Consider the following 19,979-nt stretch of genomic DNA (forward strand, 5'->3'; position numbering starts at 1 on the left):
CAACCAAATCATGAGAAAACAAAAAGATAATTACTTGACACATTGGAAAGAATTATAAAAAAAACAGAGCTATTTGGCCCTAAACAGAGAGTACACAGTGGCAGAATACCTGACCACTGTGACTGACCCAAACATAAGGAAATCTTTGACTATGTACAGACTCAATGAGCATAGCCTTGCCATTGAGAAAGGCCGCCGTAGGCAGACCTGGCTCTCAAGAGAAGACAGGCTATGTGCACACTGCCCACAAAATGAGGTGGAAACTGAGCTGCACTTCCTAACTTCCTGCCAAATGTATAACCATATTAGAGACACATATTTCCCACAGATTACAGCGATCCACAAAGAATTAAAAAACAAATCCAATTTTGATAAACTTCCTTATCTACTGGGTGTAATACCACAGTGTGCCATCACAGCTGCAAGATTTGTGACCTGTTGCCACAAGAAAAAAGCAACCAGTGAAGAACAAACACCATTGTAAATACAACCCATATTTATGTTTATTTATTTTCCCATTTGTACTTTAACTATTTGCACATTGTTACAACACTGTATATAGACATAATATGACATTTGAAATGTCTTTTATCTTTTGGAACTTCTGAGTGTAATGCTTACTGTTAATATTTATTGTTTATTTCACTTTTGTTTACTATCTACTTCAATTGCTTTGGCAATGTTAACACACGTTAAGCCCTGAAATTTTGAGAGAGAGAGAGAGAGACAGAGAGAGAGAGAGAGAGAGAGAGAGAGAGAGAGACAGAGAGAGAGAGACAGAGAGAGAGAGAGAGAGAGAGAGAGAGACAGAGAGAGAGAGAGAGAGCGAGAGAGACAGAGAGAGAGAGAGAGAGAGACGCAGGCACACAGAAAGTACCCCCCCCCCCCACCCAAAAAAAGGAAGACAGACTTACCGAACATCCAAACATCGCTTGCCGTGGTGAATCGCCTGAAGTTGATGGATTCTGGAGCCATCCATTTGATAGGTAATCGAGTCACAGAGGCTGTGGAAACGATTGAGAAAGATAACAGTCATCTCTGTATATATGTAGTACGTGCGGGGACACTATTTCAGATATACTTGTATTATTACTCCATATAAGATGGAAACTTTGTCTTCTGCTCTTTTCCCTAAACCTCTCCGATATACACACAACGAAAACACGGGACAGTCAGGAGCAGAGGGCAGCCGCAGCGCAGGGCCCAATGAGCAGTTTAGGGGTTCCTTGGAAGTGGCGCTGCCCATGTTCCCATAATGCTTCACAGAAGAGTGGTGTACCCCTGTGTGGAACACACCGACCACCAACCACTCCGTACCTTTGTAATATTCTTCGTCCTCGATGTATCTGGACAGGCCAAAGTCTCCCAGCTTAACACAGTCTGCTGTGGCCACCAGCACGTTCCTCACCGCTATGTCTCTGTTGGGACACAATAAACAGGGTTAGTTGAAACGGAGGTACTACCTGAAGTCATCCAATAAGAACGTAGGTTTTTGTTGTTGTTTCTGCTTTGTTCCGAGTTAAAGGGAAGATGGATGGATGTCTATGTATTACATATCTAGGAGTCTGATGAAGAGTTGTGTTTTCTGAAGAGGAATATGGTGGTCAATATGGGATATGGGTGTCAAGATGGCTGTTCTACCTGTGCACCATGTTGATTCCCTCTAGATAGACCTACCTGTGCACCATGTTGATTCCCTCTAGATAGACCTACCTGTGTACCATGTTGATTCCCTCTAGATAGACCTACCTGTGCACCATGTTGATTCCCTCTAGTCTAGATAGACCTACCTGTGCACCATGTTGATTCCCTCTAGATAGACCTACCTGTGCACCATGTTGATTCCCTCTAGATAGACCTACCTGTGCACCATGTTGATTCCCTCTAGATAGACCTACCTGTGCACCATGTTGATTCCCTCTAGATAGACCTACCTGTGCACCATGTTGATTCCCTCTAGATAGACCTACCTGTGCACCATGTTGATTCCCTCTAGATAGACCTACCTGTGCACCATGTTGATTCCCTCTAGTCTAGATAGACCTACCTGTGCACCATGTTGATTCCCTCTAGGTAGACTAGAGCTTTACAGATCTGCAGGCTGAAGAGAACTAGCGTTATGTTGGTCAGCTTGTTCTGGTTCTCTGTCAGGTAGTTCTTAAGCTGGAAGACAACATTAACATAATTATGGGATGGCAGACGGCAGGTAGCCTAGAGACGGGGGAACCCATCTACTATATGAGACGGTCCGGTCACACAAATGTCCTAGGTGGCAAAGGTCGGGATGGATCCTGTCATTTATCGGCGTAGTAACAAACCCCTACCTCGCGACCCCAAACTGTTCCTACCTCGCGACCCCAAACTGTTCCTACCTCGCGACCCCAAACTGTTCCTACCTCGCGACCCCAAACTGTTCCTACCTCGCGACCCCAAACTGTTCCTACCTCGCGACCCCAAACTGTTCTCACCTCGCGACCCCAAACTGTTCCTACCTCGCCACCCCAAACTGTTCTCACCTCGCCACCCCAAACTGTTCCTACCCCGCGACCCCAAACTGTTCCTACCTCGCCACCCCAAACTGTTCCTACCCCGCCACCCCAAACTGTTCCTACCCCGCGACCCCAAACTGTTCCTACCTCGCCACCCCAAACTGTTCCTACCTCGCCACCCCAAACTGTTCCTACCCCGCCACCCCAAACTGTTCCTACCCCGCCACCCCAAACTGTTCCTACCCCGCGACCCCAAACTGTTCCTACCTCGCCACCCCAAACTGTTCCTACCCCGCCACCCCAAACTGTTCCTACCCCGCGACCCCAAACTGTTCCTACCTCGCCACCCCAAACTGTTCCTACCCCGCGACCCCAAACTGTTCCTACCTCGCGACCCCAAACTGTTCCTACCTCGCGACCCCAAACTGTTCCTACCTCGCCACCCCAAACTGTTCCTACCTCGCGACCCCAAACTGTTCCTACCCTCTTTTTGGAAGAGAGAACCTGTTGCAGTTTAAAGCTCATTTCCTGCGATTCTACACGTTGCCATGTCTTATGTGTGTTTATATGATACCGGAGTGACTCAACAACATCAGTAGGGGCCCCTGGGGGGGTCGAGCCTCCTGCTCACATAATCTGGCCATGATAACTACAACATCAGTAGGGGCCCCTGGGGGGGTCGAGCCTCCTGCTCACATAATCTGGCCATGATAACTACAACATCAGTAGGGGCCCCTGGGGGGGGGTCGAGCCTCCTGCTCACATAATCTGGCCATGATAACTACAACGTTTAGATCGCTGGTTAGCCTAACTTCCCTATCTAGCTGACATGTGCTAGTTGATCAACTGGACATTTCTGACAGGTTATAAATAGCTCTTTAAGGTCTGTTCAGTGAATGACATAACAAGAGGAAAACTGCATATGCACTACCCAATTTCTACTATTACAACTCTCAAGAGTTCCTACATTTTGTTTATTGTTTTATCATTAAGTTGTCCGTATTGTCCCCGTTCTGGGTCCGCATCCAGAACACGATCCGCCAGTTGAGTGTGGCTGGCCTAGAGCTTAGATAAGCTGGTCAGCAATTGAAGGGATTGCTAGATTGGTATCCCAGGTCTGACAAAGAAAATTAACCAATAAGTGAAGTTTATAAAATCCTGGCTTAAATAACATGTTAACATGGCTGTCGGTCTCTCACCTCCCCATACTGGTAGAGCTCCATGACGATCCATACGGGGTTTTCCTCAATGACGCCGATCAGACTGACGATGTGGGGGTGGTTCAGGTTCTTCATGATCACTGGAGAATGGATACGTTTAACTGTTAAAGTTTTCCTTCAATTTTCATATGAAGGCTACTTATGAGAGGGAGACACACTTACTTATTAAAGTCCCAATCCAATAAAAAAAAACTTGATTTTCATATTTGATATATATATATTCACACTAGGTGGTGGGAATAATACTGTGAAATCGTAAAATTATGATAATGCCCTTTTGTTGTAAGAGCTGTTTGAAAAGACCGGCTGCGATTTCAGCCTGTTTTGGTGGGAAAACGCCTCACCAGGTGATAAATTAGTTAATAGACCAATAAGAAAGAGAGTTCCAAACCTCTCAGCCAATAACAGCTAGTTTTCAGTTGTCCCCTCCCCACTCAGACCACTCCCAGACAGTCCTAGTAAAATTCTTACTTGAGAAATTGCTCTTTGCTAAGATGCTATTTGGTTTCTTTTTGACCATTTTAGTTGAAAACAATCTCAGTAAGGTACTTAAATGTTACCCAGAAATGATTTGATATTGAGAGAAAAATGGCTGCATTGGACATAAGATGTATTATTTCTATACTATTTATGTGGTTTGTTGATGCTTATTCATGAAAGTGATCACGAAGTGTACATTTTTTTAAATAATTGACTCAAAATCCCTGAGTTTCCAGGCACTTAGAATTCCTCATTGAATAAATACAGCAACTGGTCCTCAGTGCTTGGTTTTAAGGTTTAAATAATGCAGGAGAATGAACAGACAAGGGCCCAGTTTAATCGATCCACAACTGACTTGCTCATAGGAGCAGAAGCCCATCTCCTGTTTATGTAGCGTGAAGCAGCTTGATGTACAAGTATACCCCCTGGAGAGGACGCAGGGCCTTACCCCGAATCTACCTCCGTAAAGCTGAGTGCCAAGCAAAGACTAATCGGGTCCCATTTTTTGTCTTTGGTACACTCTTAGAAAAAAAGGTGCTATCTAGAACCTAAAAGGGTTATTTGGCTGTCCCCATCAGAGAACCCTTTGAAGAACCCTTTTGGTTCCAGGTAGAACCTTATTGGGTTCCATGTAGAACAACTTTCCCCAGAGTTCTACATGGAACCCAAAAGAGTTCTACCTGGAACCAAAAAGGGTTCTCCTATGGGGACAGTCGTAGAACCCTTTTTTTCTGAGAGTGTATGACTTGGCTGAGGATTGAACTCCCAACCTTCCAATCTCAGGGAAGACACTTTAACCCCAAGACCAGTGAGGTGGAGAAGTGCTGAAGAAGTGTGATCAGTATTTGATGTCTACTGTACCTGCTTCACTCATAAACTTCTCCATGACGTCAGGTGAACAGTCTTTACAAGTCTTCACCGCCACGCTTAGCCTCTCCCCATTCTGGTTCACAAACACACAGAGACCAGTCACACACACACACACACACAGAGACCAGTCACATACACACACACACACACACACACAGAGACCAGTCACACACACACACACAGAGACCAGTCACACACACACACACACACACACACAGAGACCAGTCACACACACACACACACACACAGAGACCAGTCACACACACACACACACACACACACACACACACACACACACACACACACACACACACAGAGACCAGTCACACACACACACACACACACACACACACAGAGACCAGTCACACACACACACACACACACACACACACACACACACACACACACACACACACACACACACAGACACACAGAGACCAGTCACACACACACACAAACACAGAGACCAGTCACACACACACACACACACACACACACACAGAGACCAGTCACACACACACACACACACACACACACACACAGAGACCAGTCACACACACACACACACACACACAGAGACCAGTCACACACACACACACACACACAGAGACCAGTCACACACACACACACACACACACACAGAGACCAGTCACACACACACACACACACACAGACCAGTCACACACACACACACACACACAAACACACAGAGACCAGTCACACACACACACACACACACAAACACACAGAGACCAGTCACACACACACACACACACACACACACACAAACACACAGAGACCAGTCACACACACACAAACACACAGAGACCAGTCACACACACACACACACACACACACACACACACACACACACACACACACACACAAACACACAGAGACCAGTCACACACACACACACACACACACACACACACACACACACACAGAGACCAGTCACACACACACACACACACACACACACACACACACACACACACACACACACACACACACACACACACACACACACACACACACACACACACACACACACACACACACACACACACACACACAAACACACAGAGACCAGTCACACACACACACACACACACACACACACACACACACACACACACACACACACACACACACACAGAGAGACCAGTCACACACACACACACACACACACACACACACACACACACACACACACACACACACACACACACACACACACACACGAGACCAGTCACACACACACTTTAGTGTGATAAATATTTTGCCTAGTTAGGAACATTTGAGGTGTTATAATTGACTGTGGGAGTAGGGTGTCGGGAGATATACTTGCCGATTTTTTGTACATTCCTTCATAGACCTCCCCGAAAAACCCCTCGCCAAGGATCCGTCCCAGAACAATGTCATGTCGGTCGATTACATACTTCACCACTGGAACCAAGTACACAACAACACCGTGAGAAAATGTAGTATAGAATATAGAATATAGAGTATAGAATATAGAGTATAGAACATAAAGTATAGAACATAGAATATAGAGTATAGAATATAGAACATTACATATAGAATATAGAATATAGAACATCAAATATAGAATATAGAATATAGAACATAGAACATAGAACATAGAATATAGACCATAGAACATAGAGTATAGAACCTAGAGTATAGAACCTAGAGTATAGAACCTAGAGTATAGAACATACAAAATAGAACCAAGAGTATAGAACCTAGAGTATAGAACCTAGAGTATAGAACCTAGAATATAGACCATAGAGTATAGACAATAGAATATAGCGCATAGAATAGAGAATAGAGAATATAGAATATAGAATATAGAATATAGAATATAGAATATAGAACATAGAATATAGAACATAGAATATAGAACATAGAGTATAGAACATAGAATATAGAGCATAGAATATAGAACATAGAGTATAGAACATAGAATATAGAGCATAGAATAGAGAATATAGAACATATAATATAGAGCATAGAGTATAGCATATATAATATAGAACATAGAGTATAGAACATAGAGCTTAGAACATAGAATATAGCACATATAATATAGAACATAGAGTATAGAACATGGAATATAGAACAAAGAGTATAGAACCTAGAGTATAGACGGTAAACGTCTACATCAGTCTCCTTAGATACTATACTATAAATGTATCCCATCCTGATAAAGCGTACGTCTCTACTTACCAGACTTTGGGCGTTCGTCAATCTCAGCGTAGATATCAGATTCTGAATGATGGACAATATTTGAGGATGTCAGTTTGTGGTAAAAACAGATGGGTCAACTTGAAACATACAGTGTAGCCATGCCCCTACACTTCTAGTTTCAAACAATTCAACACAGCCACTGTCCTTCACTATTAGTTTCAAACAATTCAACACAGCCACTGTACTGACAAATTAATCATGATATTTGTAAAACAAAGATGAAGACAGTCGTGGTAGATGACAACTCACCCATGCTATATCTGAAGGAGCCTGTGTTCTCTGTTTGACTACAGCCAGAGGAGGAGAGGAGAAGATCATTAATCCTGGGTTTGAGGTAGCTCCTCAATACACCAGGCACACTGTTACAATAACACTACCTGTCTCTTGTATACATTTATCTGACAGCCTCATGGACAGTACATCCCATGTTCCAACAAGTACTAAATATTACAGTTTGGTTTCAGTATAATGACTTGATGTGGAAATTACACAAAAGCCAAAAATATGAAGCCTTGTTCAACCAAGAGAAAGTGAATCCACTCACTTCGTGGGTAGGTCTGGTAGGGAACTTCGTAAATTGGCATCTATGGGTCACAAAAGAAGTCACGTTGGTTCAATAGACTTACGAGGGATGAGGAAACCAAGTTAGACCATTGTGATGCACTCTTTCAGTGTATCCCCCTTACCATTATATACACAGGGTGGACTTCCTGATCCCCCTTACCTTTATTTGGTCTAGAGATGAACGACTCGTCAGTGGCGTGCTCCAAGCGACAGTAAGCGTCAATAAGGTCCACCATGTTTTCTGCTATCGCAAACTTAGTCACGTTGATAGACAGAGGCTGACCAAGAAGATACAAATGATTCACATTACTCACAATTACTACAATTACAATCACAATTACAATACAAACACTTTATAACATTATAATGTCATAGGGGTCATAGACGGATAGGCTTTCAGGGTAAGATGCAGGCATTTAACTCAACGATCACATCAATCAAAATGTTATGTAAAAACAAAAAGACTTAAGGACACAGCTCTCTAGTTAGAATTCAGGGCCTGTATTCATAATGTCTCTAGTTAGAATTCAGGGCCTGTATTCATAATGTCTCTAGTTAGAATTCAGGGCCTGTATTCATAATGTCTCTAGTTAGAATTCAGGGCCTGCATTCATAATGTCTCTAGTTAGAATTCAGGGCCTGTATTCATAATGTCTCTAGTTAGAATCTAAGATCAGGTTCCCCCTGTCCATGTAACCTTATTCATTATGATCTAGGATCAGGTTCCCCCTGTCCATGTAACCTTATTCATTATGATCTAGGATCAGGTTCCCCCTGTCCATATAACCTTATTCATTATGATCTAAGATCAGGTTCCCCCTGTCCATGTAACCTTATTCATTGTGATCTAAGATCAGGTTCCCCCTGTCCATATAACCTTATTCATTATGATCTAAGATCAGGTTCCCCCTGTCAATATAACCTTATTCATTATGATCTAAGATCAGGTTCCCCCTGTCCATGTAACCTTATTCATTATGATCTAAGATCAGGTTCCCCCTGTCAATATAACCTTATTCATTATGATCTAAGATCAGGTTCCCCCTGTCCATGTAACCTTATTCATTATGATCTAAGATCAGGTTCCCCCTGTCAATATAACCTTATTCATTATGATCTAGGATCAGGTTCCCCCTGTCCATGTAACCTTATTCATTATGATCTAAGATCAGGTTCCCCTTGTCAATATAACCTTATTCATTATGATCTAAGATCAGGTTCCCCCTGTCCATGTAACCTTATTCATTATGATCTAGGATCAGGTTCCCCCTGTCCATATAACCTTATTCATTATGATCTAAGATCAGGTTCCCCCTGTCCATGTAACCTTATTCATTATGATCTAAGATCAGGTTCCCCCTGTCCATATAACCTTATTCATTATGATCTAGGATCAGGTTCCCCCTGTCCATGTAACCTTATTCATTATGATCTAAGATCAGGTTCCCCCTGTCAATATAACCTTATTCATTATGATCTAAGATCAGGTTCCCCCTGTCCATGTAGCCTTATTCATTATGATATAAGATCAGGTTCCCCCTGTCAATATAACCTTATTCATTATGATCTAAGATCAGGTTCCCCCTGTCCATGTAACCTTATTCATTATGATCTAGGATCAGGTTCCCCCTGTCCATATAACCTTATTGTTTATGATCTAGGTTTAGGTTCCCCCTGTCCATGTAACCTTATTCATTATGATCTAAGATCAGGTTCCCCCTGTCAATATAACCTTATTCATTATGATTTAAGATCAGGTTCCCCCTGTCCATGTAACCTTATTCATTATGATCTAGGATCAGGTTCCCCCTCTCCATATAACCGTATTCATTATGATCTAAGATCAGGTTCCCCCTGTCCATTTAACCTTATTCATTATGATCTAAAAGGCAACACTGTTCTCCTACTCTGAGAGTCTTTGTGAATATTGGCCCAGGCCTCACTGTCTGTCTGGCTCCGTCTATGTCCTGATTAAGCAGTACTAATAAAGTTTTTCTATATCTATTTTATTGTGTACCTGTCTGGCTCCATCTATGTCCAGGTTGAGGAGGGCTTTGCCGTCACTCTGAGATAAACACTTGATGCTCTTGATCTGTTTGAAGTCCGCTAGACAAACAGCCTGGGGATGAGAGAGAAACAACACTTAAGAGCCACAGGTGTCGGCTAGAGGTTGACACAGGAATAGGACTCCCGGCAACAACATTTACATTTACATTTTCGTCATTTAGCAGATGCTCTTATCCAGAGCGACTTACAAATTGGTGCATTCACCTTATGATAGCCAGTGGGAGAACCACTTTACAATATGTTTATTTTATTATTATTTTTGGGGGGGGGGGGGGTGGGGTAAGGGGGGGTAGAAGGATTACTTTATCCTATCCCAGGTATTCCTTACAGAGGTGGGGTTTCAAGTGTCTCCGGAAGGTGGTGAGTGACTCCGCTGTCCTGGCGTCGTGAGGGAGCTTGTTCCACCATTGGGGTGCCAGAGCAGCGAACAGTTTTGACTGGGCTGAGCAGGAACTGTGCTTCTGTAGAAGTAGGGGGGCCAGCAGGCCAGAGGTGGATGAACGCAATGCCCTCGTTTGGGTGTAGGGACTGATCAGAGCCTGAAGGTATGGAGGTGCCGTTCCCCTCACAGCTCCGTAGGCAAGCACCATGGTCTTGTAGCAGATGCGAGCTTCAACTGGAAGCCAGTGGAGTGTGCGGAGGAGCGGGGTGACGTGAGAGAACTTGTGAAGGTTGAACATCAGACAGGCTGCGGCGTTCTGGATGAGTTGTAGGGGTTTAATGGCACAGGCAGGGAGCCCAGCCAACAGCGAGTTGCAGTAATCCAGACGGGAGATGACAAGTGCCTGGATTAGGACCTGTGCCGCTTCCTGTCTAAGGCAGGGTCCTACTCTGCGAATGTTGTAAAGCGTGGTCCTCTGTAGCTCAGCTGGTAGAGCACGGCGCTTGTAACGCCAAGGTAGTGGGTTCGATCCCCGGGACCACCCATACAGAAAAATGTATGCACGCATGACTGTAAGTCGCTTTGGATAAAAGCGTCTACTAAATGGCATATTATTTTATTTATTTATTTTATTATTATGAACCTACAGGATCGGGTCACCGCCTTGATGTTAGCGGAGAACGATAGGGTGTTGTCCAGGGTCACGCCAAGGCTCTTTGCACTCTGGGAGGAGGACACAACGGAGTTGTCAACTGTGATGGCGAGATCATGGAACATGCAGTCCTTCCCCGGGAGGAAGAGCAGCTCCGTCTTGCCGAGGTTCAGCTTGAGGTGGTGACCCGTCATCCACACTGATATGTCTGCCAGACATGCAGAGATGCAATTCGCCACCTTGTTATCAGAAGGGGGAAAGGAGAAGATTAATTGTGTGTCGTCTGCGTAGCAATGATAGGAGAGACCATGTGAGGATATGACAGAGCCAAGTGACTTGGTGTATAGGGAGCATAGGAGAGGGCCTAGAACTGAGCCCTGGGGGACACCAGTGGTGAGAGCATGTGGTGCGGAGACAGATTCTCGCCACGCCACCTGGTAGGAGCGACCTGTCAGGTAGGACGCAATCCAAGAGTGAGCCGCACCGGAGATGCACAACTCGGAGAGGGTGGAGAGGAGGATCTGATGGTTCACAGTATCAAAGGCAGCAGACAGGTCTAGAAGTACGAGAGCAGAGGAGAGAGAGTTAGCGTTAGCAGTGCGGAGAGCCTCCGTGACACAGAGAAGAGCAGTCTCAGTTGAATGACCAGTCTTGAAACCTGACTGGTTTGGATCAAGAAGGTCATTTTGAGATAGCAAGAGAGTTGGCTAAAGACGGCACGCTCAAGAGTTTTGGAGAGAAAAGAAAGAAGGGATACTGGTCTGTAGTTGTTGACATCGGAGGGATCGAGTGTAGGTTTCTTGAGAAGGGGTGCAACTCTCGCTCTCTTGAAGACGGAAGGGACATAGCCAGCGGTCAAGGATGAGTTGATGAGCGAGGTGAGGTAAGGGAGAAGGTCTCCGGAAATGGTCTGGAGAAGAGAGGAGGGGATAGGGTCAAGCGGGCAGGTTGTTGGGCGGCCGGCCGTCACAAGTCGCAAGATTTCATCTGGAGACAGAGGGGAGAAAGAAGTCAAAGCATAGGGTAGGGCAGTGTGAGCAGGACCAGCGGTGTCATTTGACTTAACAAACGAGGATCGGATGTCGTCAACCTTCTTTTCAAAATGGTTGACGAAGTAATCCACAGAGAGGGAGGAGGGGGGGGAGGGGGAGCGGGAGGAGGATTCAGCAGGGAGGAGAACGTGGAAAAGAGCTTCCTAGGGTTAGAGGCAGATGCTTGGAATTTAGAGTGGTAGAAAGTGGCTTTAGCAGCAGAAACAGAGGAAGAAAATGTAGAGAGGAGGGAGTGAAAAGATGCCAGGTCCGCAGGGAGTCTAGTTTCCCTCATTTCCGCTCGGCTGCCCGGAGCCCTGTTCTGTGAGCTCGTAATGAGTCGTCAAGCCACGGAGCAGGAGGGGAGGACCGAGCCTGCCGGGGGATAGGGGACATAGAGAGTCAAAGGATACAGAAAGGGAGGAGAGGAGGGTTGAGGAGGCAGAATCAGGAGATTGGAGGGAGAAGGCTTGAGCAGAGGGAAGAGATGATAGGATGGAGAGAGTAGCGGGAGAGAGAGAGCGAAGGTTGCGACGGCGCATTACCATCTGAGTAGGGGCAGAGTTAGTAGTGTTTAAGGAGAGCGAGAGAGAAAAGGATACAAAGTAGTGGTCGGAGACTTGGAGGGGAGTTGCAGTGAGATTAGTAGAAGAACAGCATCTAGTAAAGATGAGGTCAAGCGTATTGCCTGCCTTGTGAGTAGGGGGGGACGGTGAGAGGGTGAGGTCAAAAGAGGAGAGGAGTGGAAAGAAGGAGGCAGAGAGAAATGAGTCAAAGGTAGACGTAGGGAGGTTAAAGTCACCCAGAACTGTGAGGGGTGAGCCATCCTCAGGAAAGGAGCTTATCAAGGCGTCAAGCTCATTGATGAACTCTCCAAGGGAACCTGGAGGGCGATAAATGATAAGGATGTTAAGCTTGAATGGGCTAGTGACTGTGACAGCATGGAATTCAAATGAGGAGATAGACAGATGGGCCAGGGGAGAAAGAGAGAATGTCCACTTGGGAGAGATGAGGATTCCTGTGCCACCACCCCCCTGACCAGATGCTCTCGGGGTATGCGAGAACACATGGTCAGACGAGGAGAGAGCAGGAACTCTCTCGGGAACAAGACTCCCGGGAACAAGACTCCCGGGAACAGGGCTCCCGAGTGGCGCAGTGAGCTAAGGCACTGCATCGCAGTGCTAGAGGCGTCACTACAGACCCTGGTTCAATCTCATGCTGTATCACAACCAGCTGTGATCGGGAGTCCCATAGGGCAGCGCACAATTGGCCCAGTGTCGTATGGATTATGGGAGGGTTTGGCTAGGGGGCTTTACATGGCTCATTGCGCTCTAGCGACTCCTTGTGGTGGGCCGTGAGCCTGCAGGCTGACCCCGGTTGTCAGGTAAATGGTGTTTCCTCTGACACATTGGTGCGGCTGGCGGGCGGTTGTTGTTCCGGAGGAAACATGACTCAACATTCGCCTCCCGAGACTGTTGGGGAGTTGCAGCGATGCGACAAGATCAAAATTGGGGAGAGAAAAGGGTTTAAAAAAAATGTTTGACTCTTAGGGGTCCTGGATCAAGTTTGGGACATGCTCGACAGTGCACAGGATGGGCAATACAGGAATAGTTATAAACGGAGGGTCTTTTTGGGGTGTGGGGGGGGGGGGGGGGGGGGGGGGTATGTAATGTGTGGAACATTTTATAAACAAAACAAAAAAACTGTGTGTAGGCCTAATATAGTTGACTTAATATTATTTTATTTTTTATGTAATTTCCCCCCTTCCATCAGCTCACTCTCGCACCTCGCTCCATTTGTAGCCATGGCCACTGCGCAGTCAATACTTTACCGGTACCTCAGATGCCAACGTACGTCAGTGAATGATGAAGCCTTCAAGAGGGGAGTTTAGTTCATCCGACTCTGAGTAAGTAGAAGGGCTGCCTTCATTGCAAAACTGGTAATGTGTTTGTTATCAGCTGTGTGTAGGGCAGGCTACTGTCTGGTGAGCGCTGAGCAGCATTCAAACGGAGCAGTAACTATGGCTAGTCACATGCAGAGCTGATTTTTTTTGCATTTCTGATTTCTGTGCGTAAAAATTAGTACGGGACGGGAGTGATTTTATAGGGACAGAACAGGAAAGTTCAGTGGTTACATAACTGTTGCCGAAACAGGACAGTATGGGAAAACATTTGACAGGACAAGACGGGACAGGAATGGATTTTCACTCCCGTGTCAACCTCTACACTCTCAGAAAAAAAAGGGTTCCAAAAGTGTTCTTCGGCTGCCTCCATAGGAGAACCCTTTTTGGTTCCAGGTAGAACTCTTTTGGATTCCATGTAGAACCCTCTGTGTAAAGGGAAATACATGGAACACAAAAGGGTTCTACCTGGAACCAAAAAGGGTTCTACCTGGAACCAAAAAGGGTTCTACCTGGAACCAAAAAGGGTTCTACCTGGAACAAAAAAGGGTTCTTCAAAGGGTTATCCTATGGGGACAGCCGAAGAACAGTTTTAGGTTCTAGATAGCACTTTTTTTTCTAAGAGTGTAGTGCGGGGAGAAGTTACATTTACATTTTAAGTCATTTAGCAGACGCTCTTATCCAGAGCGACTTACAATTAGTGCATTCCTCTTCAGCTAGGTGAGACAACAACATATCACAGTAGTAGCGAGTACATTTCCCCCACATTGCCCAGTAGACGCTGACCTTGGTTCAGTTTAGCATTTTCCATACTAATGGTTGAGGTAAGGATTAAGGGAGTGGAAGCTGATCCTAGATCTATACCTTGGAGAAGCTTCATCCCGGACCCAGCACAAGCTTGGGGATGGGACATGAAGAACATGAGGATCACGGCCAGAAATCGTTCACGACCATGCAATGAAAATGAACAAATGGCAACAACCATAACATCCTGCTTACCGCTGAGTCTTTATGGGTGCGTTGGCGAATGCCCCTGGCTCCAATCACCAGCTCTACTGACAGACTCCAGCCTTGCTGTGGACACATAGTTGGGTTGCAACTTAACTTTCATTTCTTGACAAACTTCAGACTCATACAGTCATTTGTGGTGCCGTGATCCAAAAGTAATCAGTTATGCAGGAAAACGAAGAAAGTCCTCAATCAGGTATTTGCTGTGTACTGACTGGACCTCACTCCGGTATTTGCTGTGTACTGTCTGGACCTCACTCAGGTATTTGCTGTGTACTGTCTGGACCTCACTCCGGTATTTGCTGTGTACTGACTGGACCTCACTCCGGTATTTGCTGTGTACTGACTGCAAATACCTGAGTGCAGACCTTCCTAATTTTCTTGTCTGTAAAGCCAAAAAGCAACACTCACCACCAGTTCGCAGGGGTAGACCTCCTCGTCAATGTTGATGAATTCTGTGAGCGTTTTGAAGAAGCGAACCATGCACTCCTCCTCCTTCAGAGTAGCGTACTGCTGGAACGTCTGCGTGATCATCTTCCGAAGGGGACGAGCCTGGGACAGAACATCACAACATTAGACAACACTTTCATAACCCTATTTTACTACGACGTCAAATAGTAAACAAAAGTCGATTATTATTTTTTTTTGCAGGGTGAACAACGCTGCTAGCATAGAAATGATCAGAAATGATCTTTGTTGACGTAATAGTTACAGTTAGGCTCATTGACAACTTAATTTATGTTAGTAGAAACTTCCAGTAATATTTTAAAACGATCATGTGGATATCAAAATTCATAAATGTACCTTCATGCGGTCAATGAGCTCCTGTGGAAAGAACAGGTTCAGCCCCACGTCCTTCCTTCATTGGTCCAAATTAAAATCACATTCAGAGAGATCAGTTAGAATTAAAAAATAAAATAAAATCTATCAAAACCAATGTGATAGAAAAGTTATGTGAATTGAGGTCGGTACAACAAACATTTAAAATGTAAGTACTTACTCTAGCAACTCAAAGTTGGACTTCTTCTCCAGACCTTTAGCGTTCATATCTTTATAGAACCTCCTGAGGACGAAGCGGATAAAGATTTAAGTTTTATTTATTTCTGACTCACTGATGTTACCCTGATTTTGTCTTTAAGATACTATTTAAAAGTTCTCAGTGGTCGAGGAAGAGCTTGTAAGCATTTCACTGTATGGTTTACACCCCATTTTATTCTGTCATGTGACAAATAAACTTGAATTTGAATTGATTTAGAACAACATGACGTATACAACAACTAAACTCTATGGACAAACCCAATGGGATGTTTGTTGGTGTCTACACATGGACAATATATATATGAGGAAAGCCCAACCTCACCTGATCTCCAGACAGCCCAGCTGAAGGGCCATCCCGTCACTGACTTTGCTGGCATGATACTGCATGTAGTCACTGCGCACCTAACACAGGCAACACGGACAGAACACGTTAACTGTTATCTGTATGAAGTCACTCAGCCCGGTCTCATAGACCAGACGTAACATAGTAAATGTATATCCGGGGACACTCAAATCAGTGTGATATGTTTTAACGGTTGGTATGGTTACACAAGACAGATGGTTACTTAAGGCAAAAACAAAAGTAGGGTGGTTGGCTGGGGTGGTCTAACATTGCCTACCGTACCTGTTGATAAAAATACAGCAATGTGGTACTGTCTTCTTTGAACTTTTCCAGGAAGTTGACTGGAATGTAGCGTACTCTCAGGTCATACCTGGGGAGAGATGAAAATACCCATGGCTTAGAGTAGGAGTCTTCAACTGATGAACATACAACTGCTTTAGAGTAGGAGTCTTCAACCTTTTCTTGGTCAGCGACCCCCTCCCAGGCAAACCCGACGCAGCACCGCAAAGCGTTATATTTTACAGTGAAGGCTAAAGCAGAAACAAACTCATTTGTCTGCGACACTTTTCGTTCGCGTGTGCGCCCGTGTGTGAGTGATTGGCTGGGGAACGGCGGCTGGCTGGTGGCTCCATTAGGAAACTCCTTTAAACCTGAAGGCTGTCATATATTGGTTCACTTATGCCCTAAAATAAATGTGTTCACATGGGCAGAATATTGTATATACATGTGTTCACATGGGCAGAATATTGTATATACATGTGTTCATATGGACAGAATATTGGTGTCAAACAAGCAACCCATGGTCCTCTTCATACCTTAGCAAAAAATCATTATTACACGTCTTGTCTTGTCATCTGGTGAATGATAATGGCAAGGAGAGTAATCAGCATCCGTCTCCCCTTCTCCACCTCCTGCATCCCTGTCCCACCCCTCCTCCATCCCTGTCCCACCCCTCCTCCATCCCTGTCCCACCCCTCCTCCACCCATCCTCCATCCCTGTCCCACCCCTCCTCCATCCCTGTCCCACCCCTCCTCCACCCCTCCTCCACCCCTCCCCCACCCATCCTCCATCCCTGTCCCACCCCTCCTCCATCCCTGTCCCACCCCTCCTCCACCCCTCCTCCATCCCTCCTCCACCCCTGTCCCACCCCTCCTCCTCCCTGTCCCACCCCTCCTCCATCCCTGTCCCACCCCTCCTCCACCCCTCCTCCACCCCTGTCCCACCCCTCCTCCTCCCTGTCCCACCCATCCTCCATCCCTGTCCCACCCCTCCTCCACCCCTCCTCCACCCATCCTCCATCCCTGTCCCACCCCTCCTCCATCCCTGTCCCACCCATCCTCCATCCCTGTCCCACCCCTCCTTCATCCCTGTCCCACCCATCCTCCATCCCTGTCCCACCCCTCCTCCATCCCTGTCCCACCCCTCCTCCACCCCTCCTCCATCCCTGTCCCACCCCTCCTCCATCCCTGTCCCACCCCTCCTTCATCCCTGTACCACCCCTCCTGCATCCCTGTCCCACCCCTCCTTCATCCCTGTCCCACCCATCCTCCATCCCTGTCCCACCCCTCCTTCATCCCTGTCCCACCCATCCTCCATCCCTGTCCCACCCCTCCTCCATCCCTGTCCCCACCCCTCCTCCATCCCTGTCCCACCCCTCCTCCATCCCTGTCCCACCCCTCCTGCATCCCTGTCCCACCCCTCCTCCACCCGTCTCTCCGCCTCCACCTCCTCCACCGCTTGTCCCCACCCCCTCCACCCCTCCTCTCACCTCCACTCGGCCTCCACGTGGTGACTCTCATAGCGTTGCTCCACCTCTTCCACGGTCAGGTCTGGATGGAGCCAGTGGAGCTCATCTGACTTGAGGTGCTTCAGCAGCAGGCCATAGCAGCCTTTATACAGGATGTTAGGGCCCAGCCTACCACTGGTCAGGATAGACTGCACTATAGCCTGGAGGAGAGAGAGTCAGATATCACTGCATAAAGGCTAACCCAAGTCTAAAAAAACAGTGTCAATGAGAGTTGTGCTATCACTGGCTAAAGGGCAGTTTCGAAACAGAAACATTTATTTTGGGGGCTAGTCTGAGATGCTAGTTGAGTTATGGAAGTGTAAATACACAAACTATGTTACAGCTCAGTAACTAAGTAACGAAGTGACTTCTGTGTAGAATTGACGATAAATAAATGTCTTATTACAAAAAAAACTGTTGTAAACAGTCCATATCTAACTCCAAGGGGTTGTACACATCATGAACAGTAGCACACTTCATTTCCTACAACAGTTCCTCAATCGATCCATCCGTCAATCAATCAAAAAGTCACTGAATCAACCCATCAACCAACCAATCAGCCAATCAATAAATCAATCAAACGTATTAATGTAAATCCCTTTTGACGTCAGCAGCTGGTCAAAGTGTAGTTAATCACCCTGATCTTCCAGGAGCTGTCGCACTTGACCAGCTTGAAGTTCTTCCCAAAGGTGTTGTTGGTGGAGAAACAGACTTTGAGGATCTTGGTGGGCCTTCCCTCCCCACTGAAGGGGCTCTGTTGTGGGCCGTCGTTGTGGCCTGGGCTGGGTAGCCTCCAGGACAGGGTGGTAGTGTCTCCCTGCATCACCTCGTACATTCTCAGGGCAGAGAGAAGGATAACGTCATACTGATATCATACCTGGGGAGAGGGAGAGAGGAGGGGGGGGGGGGGGGGAGATAGGGGGGCGGGGAGAGATAGGGGAGGAGAGATAGGGGAGGAGAGATAGGGGGGGAGAGATGGAGGGGCGAGAGGGGGGGAGAGAGGGGACGGAGGGGGGAGAGATAGAAGGGGGGTTATGCCATCATCCCCAGTATGAGACAGACAGTGTCGTCAGTCAGCAAGATACCTGGTAACTCTCCCACTCTGGATCAATCCAGTCAAACCCTTGCAGTACTTAAATTCAGCAGTAACATGCTTTACATAGTAATAATGCTATGCTGTGTACTATAGTATCAGATGTGGTTCTGACTCACTTAACAGTTGATTTTCAGATGTGATCTACTGATAGCACAACATTCCTGTCTTTTACTTCATGTGAAGGCCTGTATAAATCACAAGGTAAACTCACATGGCAAGACTTGTAGGCCTACACACACCACGTTCAGTATCTATTCTACTGCCTCAGACGACATAGTGCTATGTAGAACCATTTGTTTCAGTAGGAGAACCCTCTGAAAAAAGGTTTCAGATAGAACCCTTTCAGGTGAGATATAAAAACCTTTTTGGTTACTAATCGAGTAGCAGCCTTTCAGAGGTGCTATGTGGAACCAGAGGTTCTATGTGGAACCAAAAATGGTTTAATATGATCCGAAAAGAGTTCTATTTGGAAGTTATTTTTAGAGGGTTCTCCTACAGGTGACAAATGGTTGTATATGCCACAATTTTTTTCTGAGCGTGTACTGTATAAAAACCAACCAACTTCAGTTGATTTTCTTATGAATTAATTTCTAAATGCAAACGCAACAAACAACATTGAACAACATTTCAACACGGAGGTGTTGAACCTAAAGCCGTACTTGACATAAACCAATGACAGTAACAACATGAACTTGTTGGCCAGAAGCTGTAAAGGGAAAACACCAGAGAAACCCCCCCAACTCCAAACTATCAGACCTTTTAACACAACACTAGGAGTGAGGACAAAAGGGGTAAGCCT

At 46.0% G+C, this 19,979-nt stretch overlaps 1 protein-coding gene across 1 annotated transcript in view; it reads right to left on the bottom strand.

Moving 5' to 3' along the window:
* LOC311108424 (protein-tyrosine kinase 2-beta-like) overlaps window positions 1–18,919 on the bottom strand; it is a gene marked incomplete at both ends in the record, with an annotated part of 25,263 nt that extends 6,344 nt beyond the window's left edge. The window contains 19 exons of the mRNA XM_084151047.1: window positions 915–1,004; window positions 1,318–1,418; window positions 2,048–2,163; window positions 3,689–3,789; window positions 5,051–5,132; window positions 6,411–6,508; window positions 7,292–7,333; window positions 7,562–7,599; window positions 7,857–7,896; window positions 8,037–8,154; window positions 9,894–9,995; window positions 14,908–14,982; window positions 15,328–15,468; window positions 15,721–15,775; window positions 15,917–15,979; window positions 16,277–16,356; window positions 16,580–16,667; window positions 18,067–18,245; window positions 18,722–18,919. Coding sequence (XP_084007173.1) covers window positions 915–1,004; window positions 1,318–1,418; window positions 2,048–2,163; window positions 3,689–3,789; window positions 5,051–5,132; window positions 6,411–6,508; window positions 7,292–7,333; window positions 7,562–7,599; window positions 7,857–7,896; window positions 8,037–8,154; window positions 9,894–9,995; window positions 14,908–14,982; window positions 15,328–15,468; window positions 15,721–15,775; window positions 15,917–15,979; window positions 16,277–16,356; window positions 16,580–16,667; window positions 18,067–18,245; window positions 18,722–18,919 — 1,807 coding nt within the window. The remainder of the gene's footprint in view (window positions 1–914; window positions 1,005–1,317; window positions 1,419–2,047; window positions 2,164–3,688; window positions 3,790–5,050; window positions 5,133–6,410; window positions 6,509–7,291; window positions 7,334–7,561; window positions 7,600–7,856; window positions 7,897–8,036; window positions 8,155–9,893; window positions 9,996–14,907; window positions 14,983–15,327; window positions 15,469–15,720; window positions 15,776–15,916; window positions 15,980–16,276; window positions 16,357–16,579; window positions 16,668–18,066; window positions 18,246–18,721) is intronic.
* Window positions 18,920–19,979: the final 1,060 nt, after the last annotated feature.

This window comes from Coregonus lavaretus, assembly GCF_964263955.1.
Source record: "Coregonus lavaretus genome assembly, chromosome: 33".
NCBI lineage: Eukaryota > Metazoa > Chordata > Actinopteri > Salmoniformes > Salmonidae > Coregonus > Coregonus lavaretus.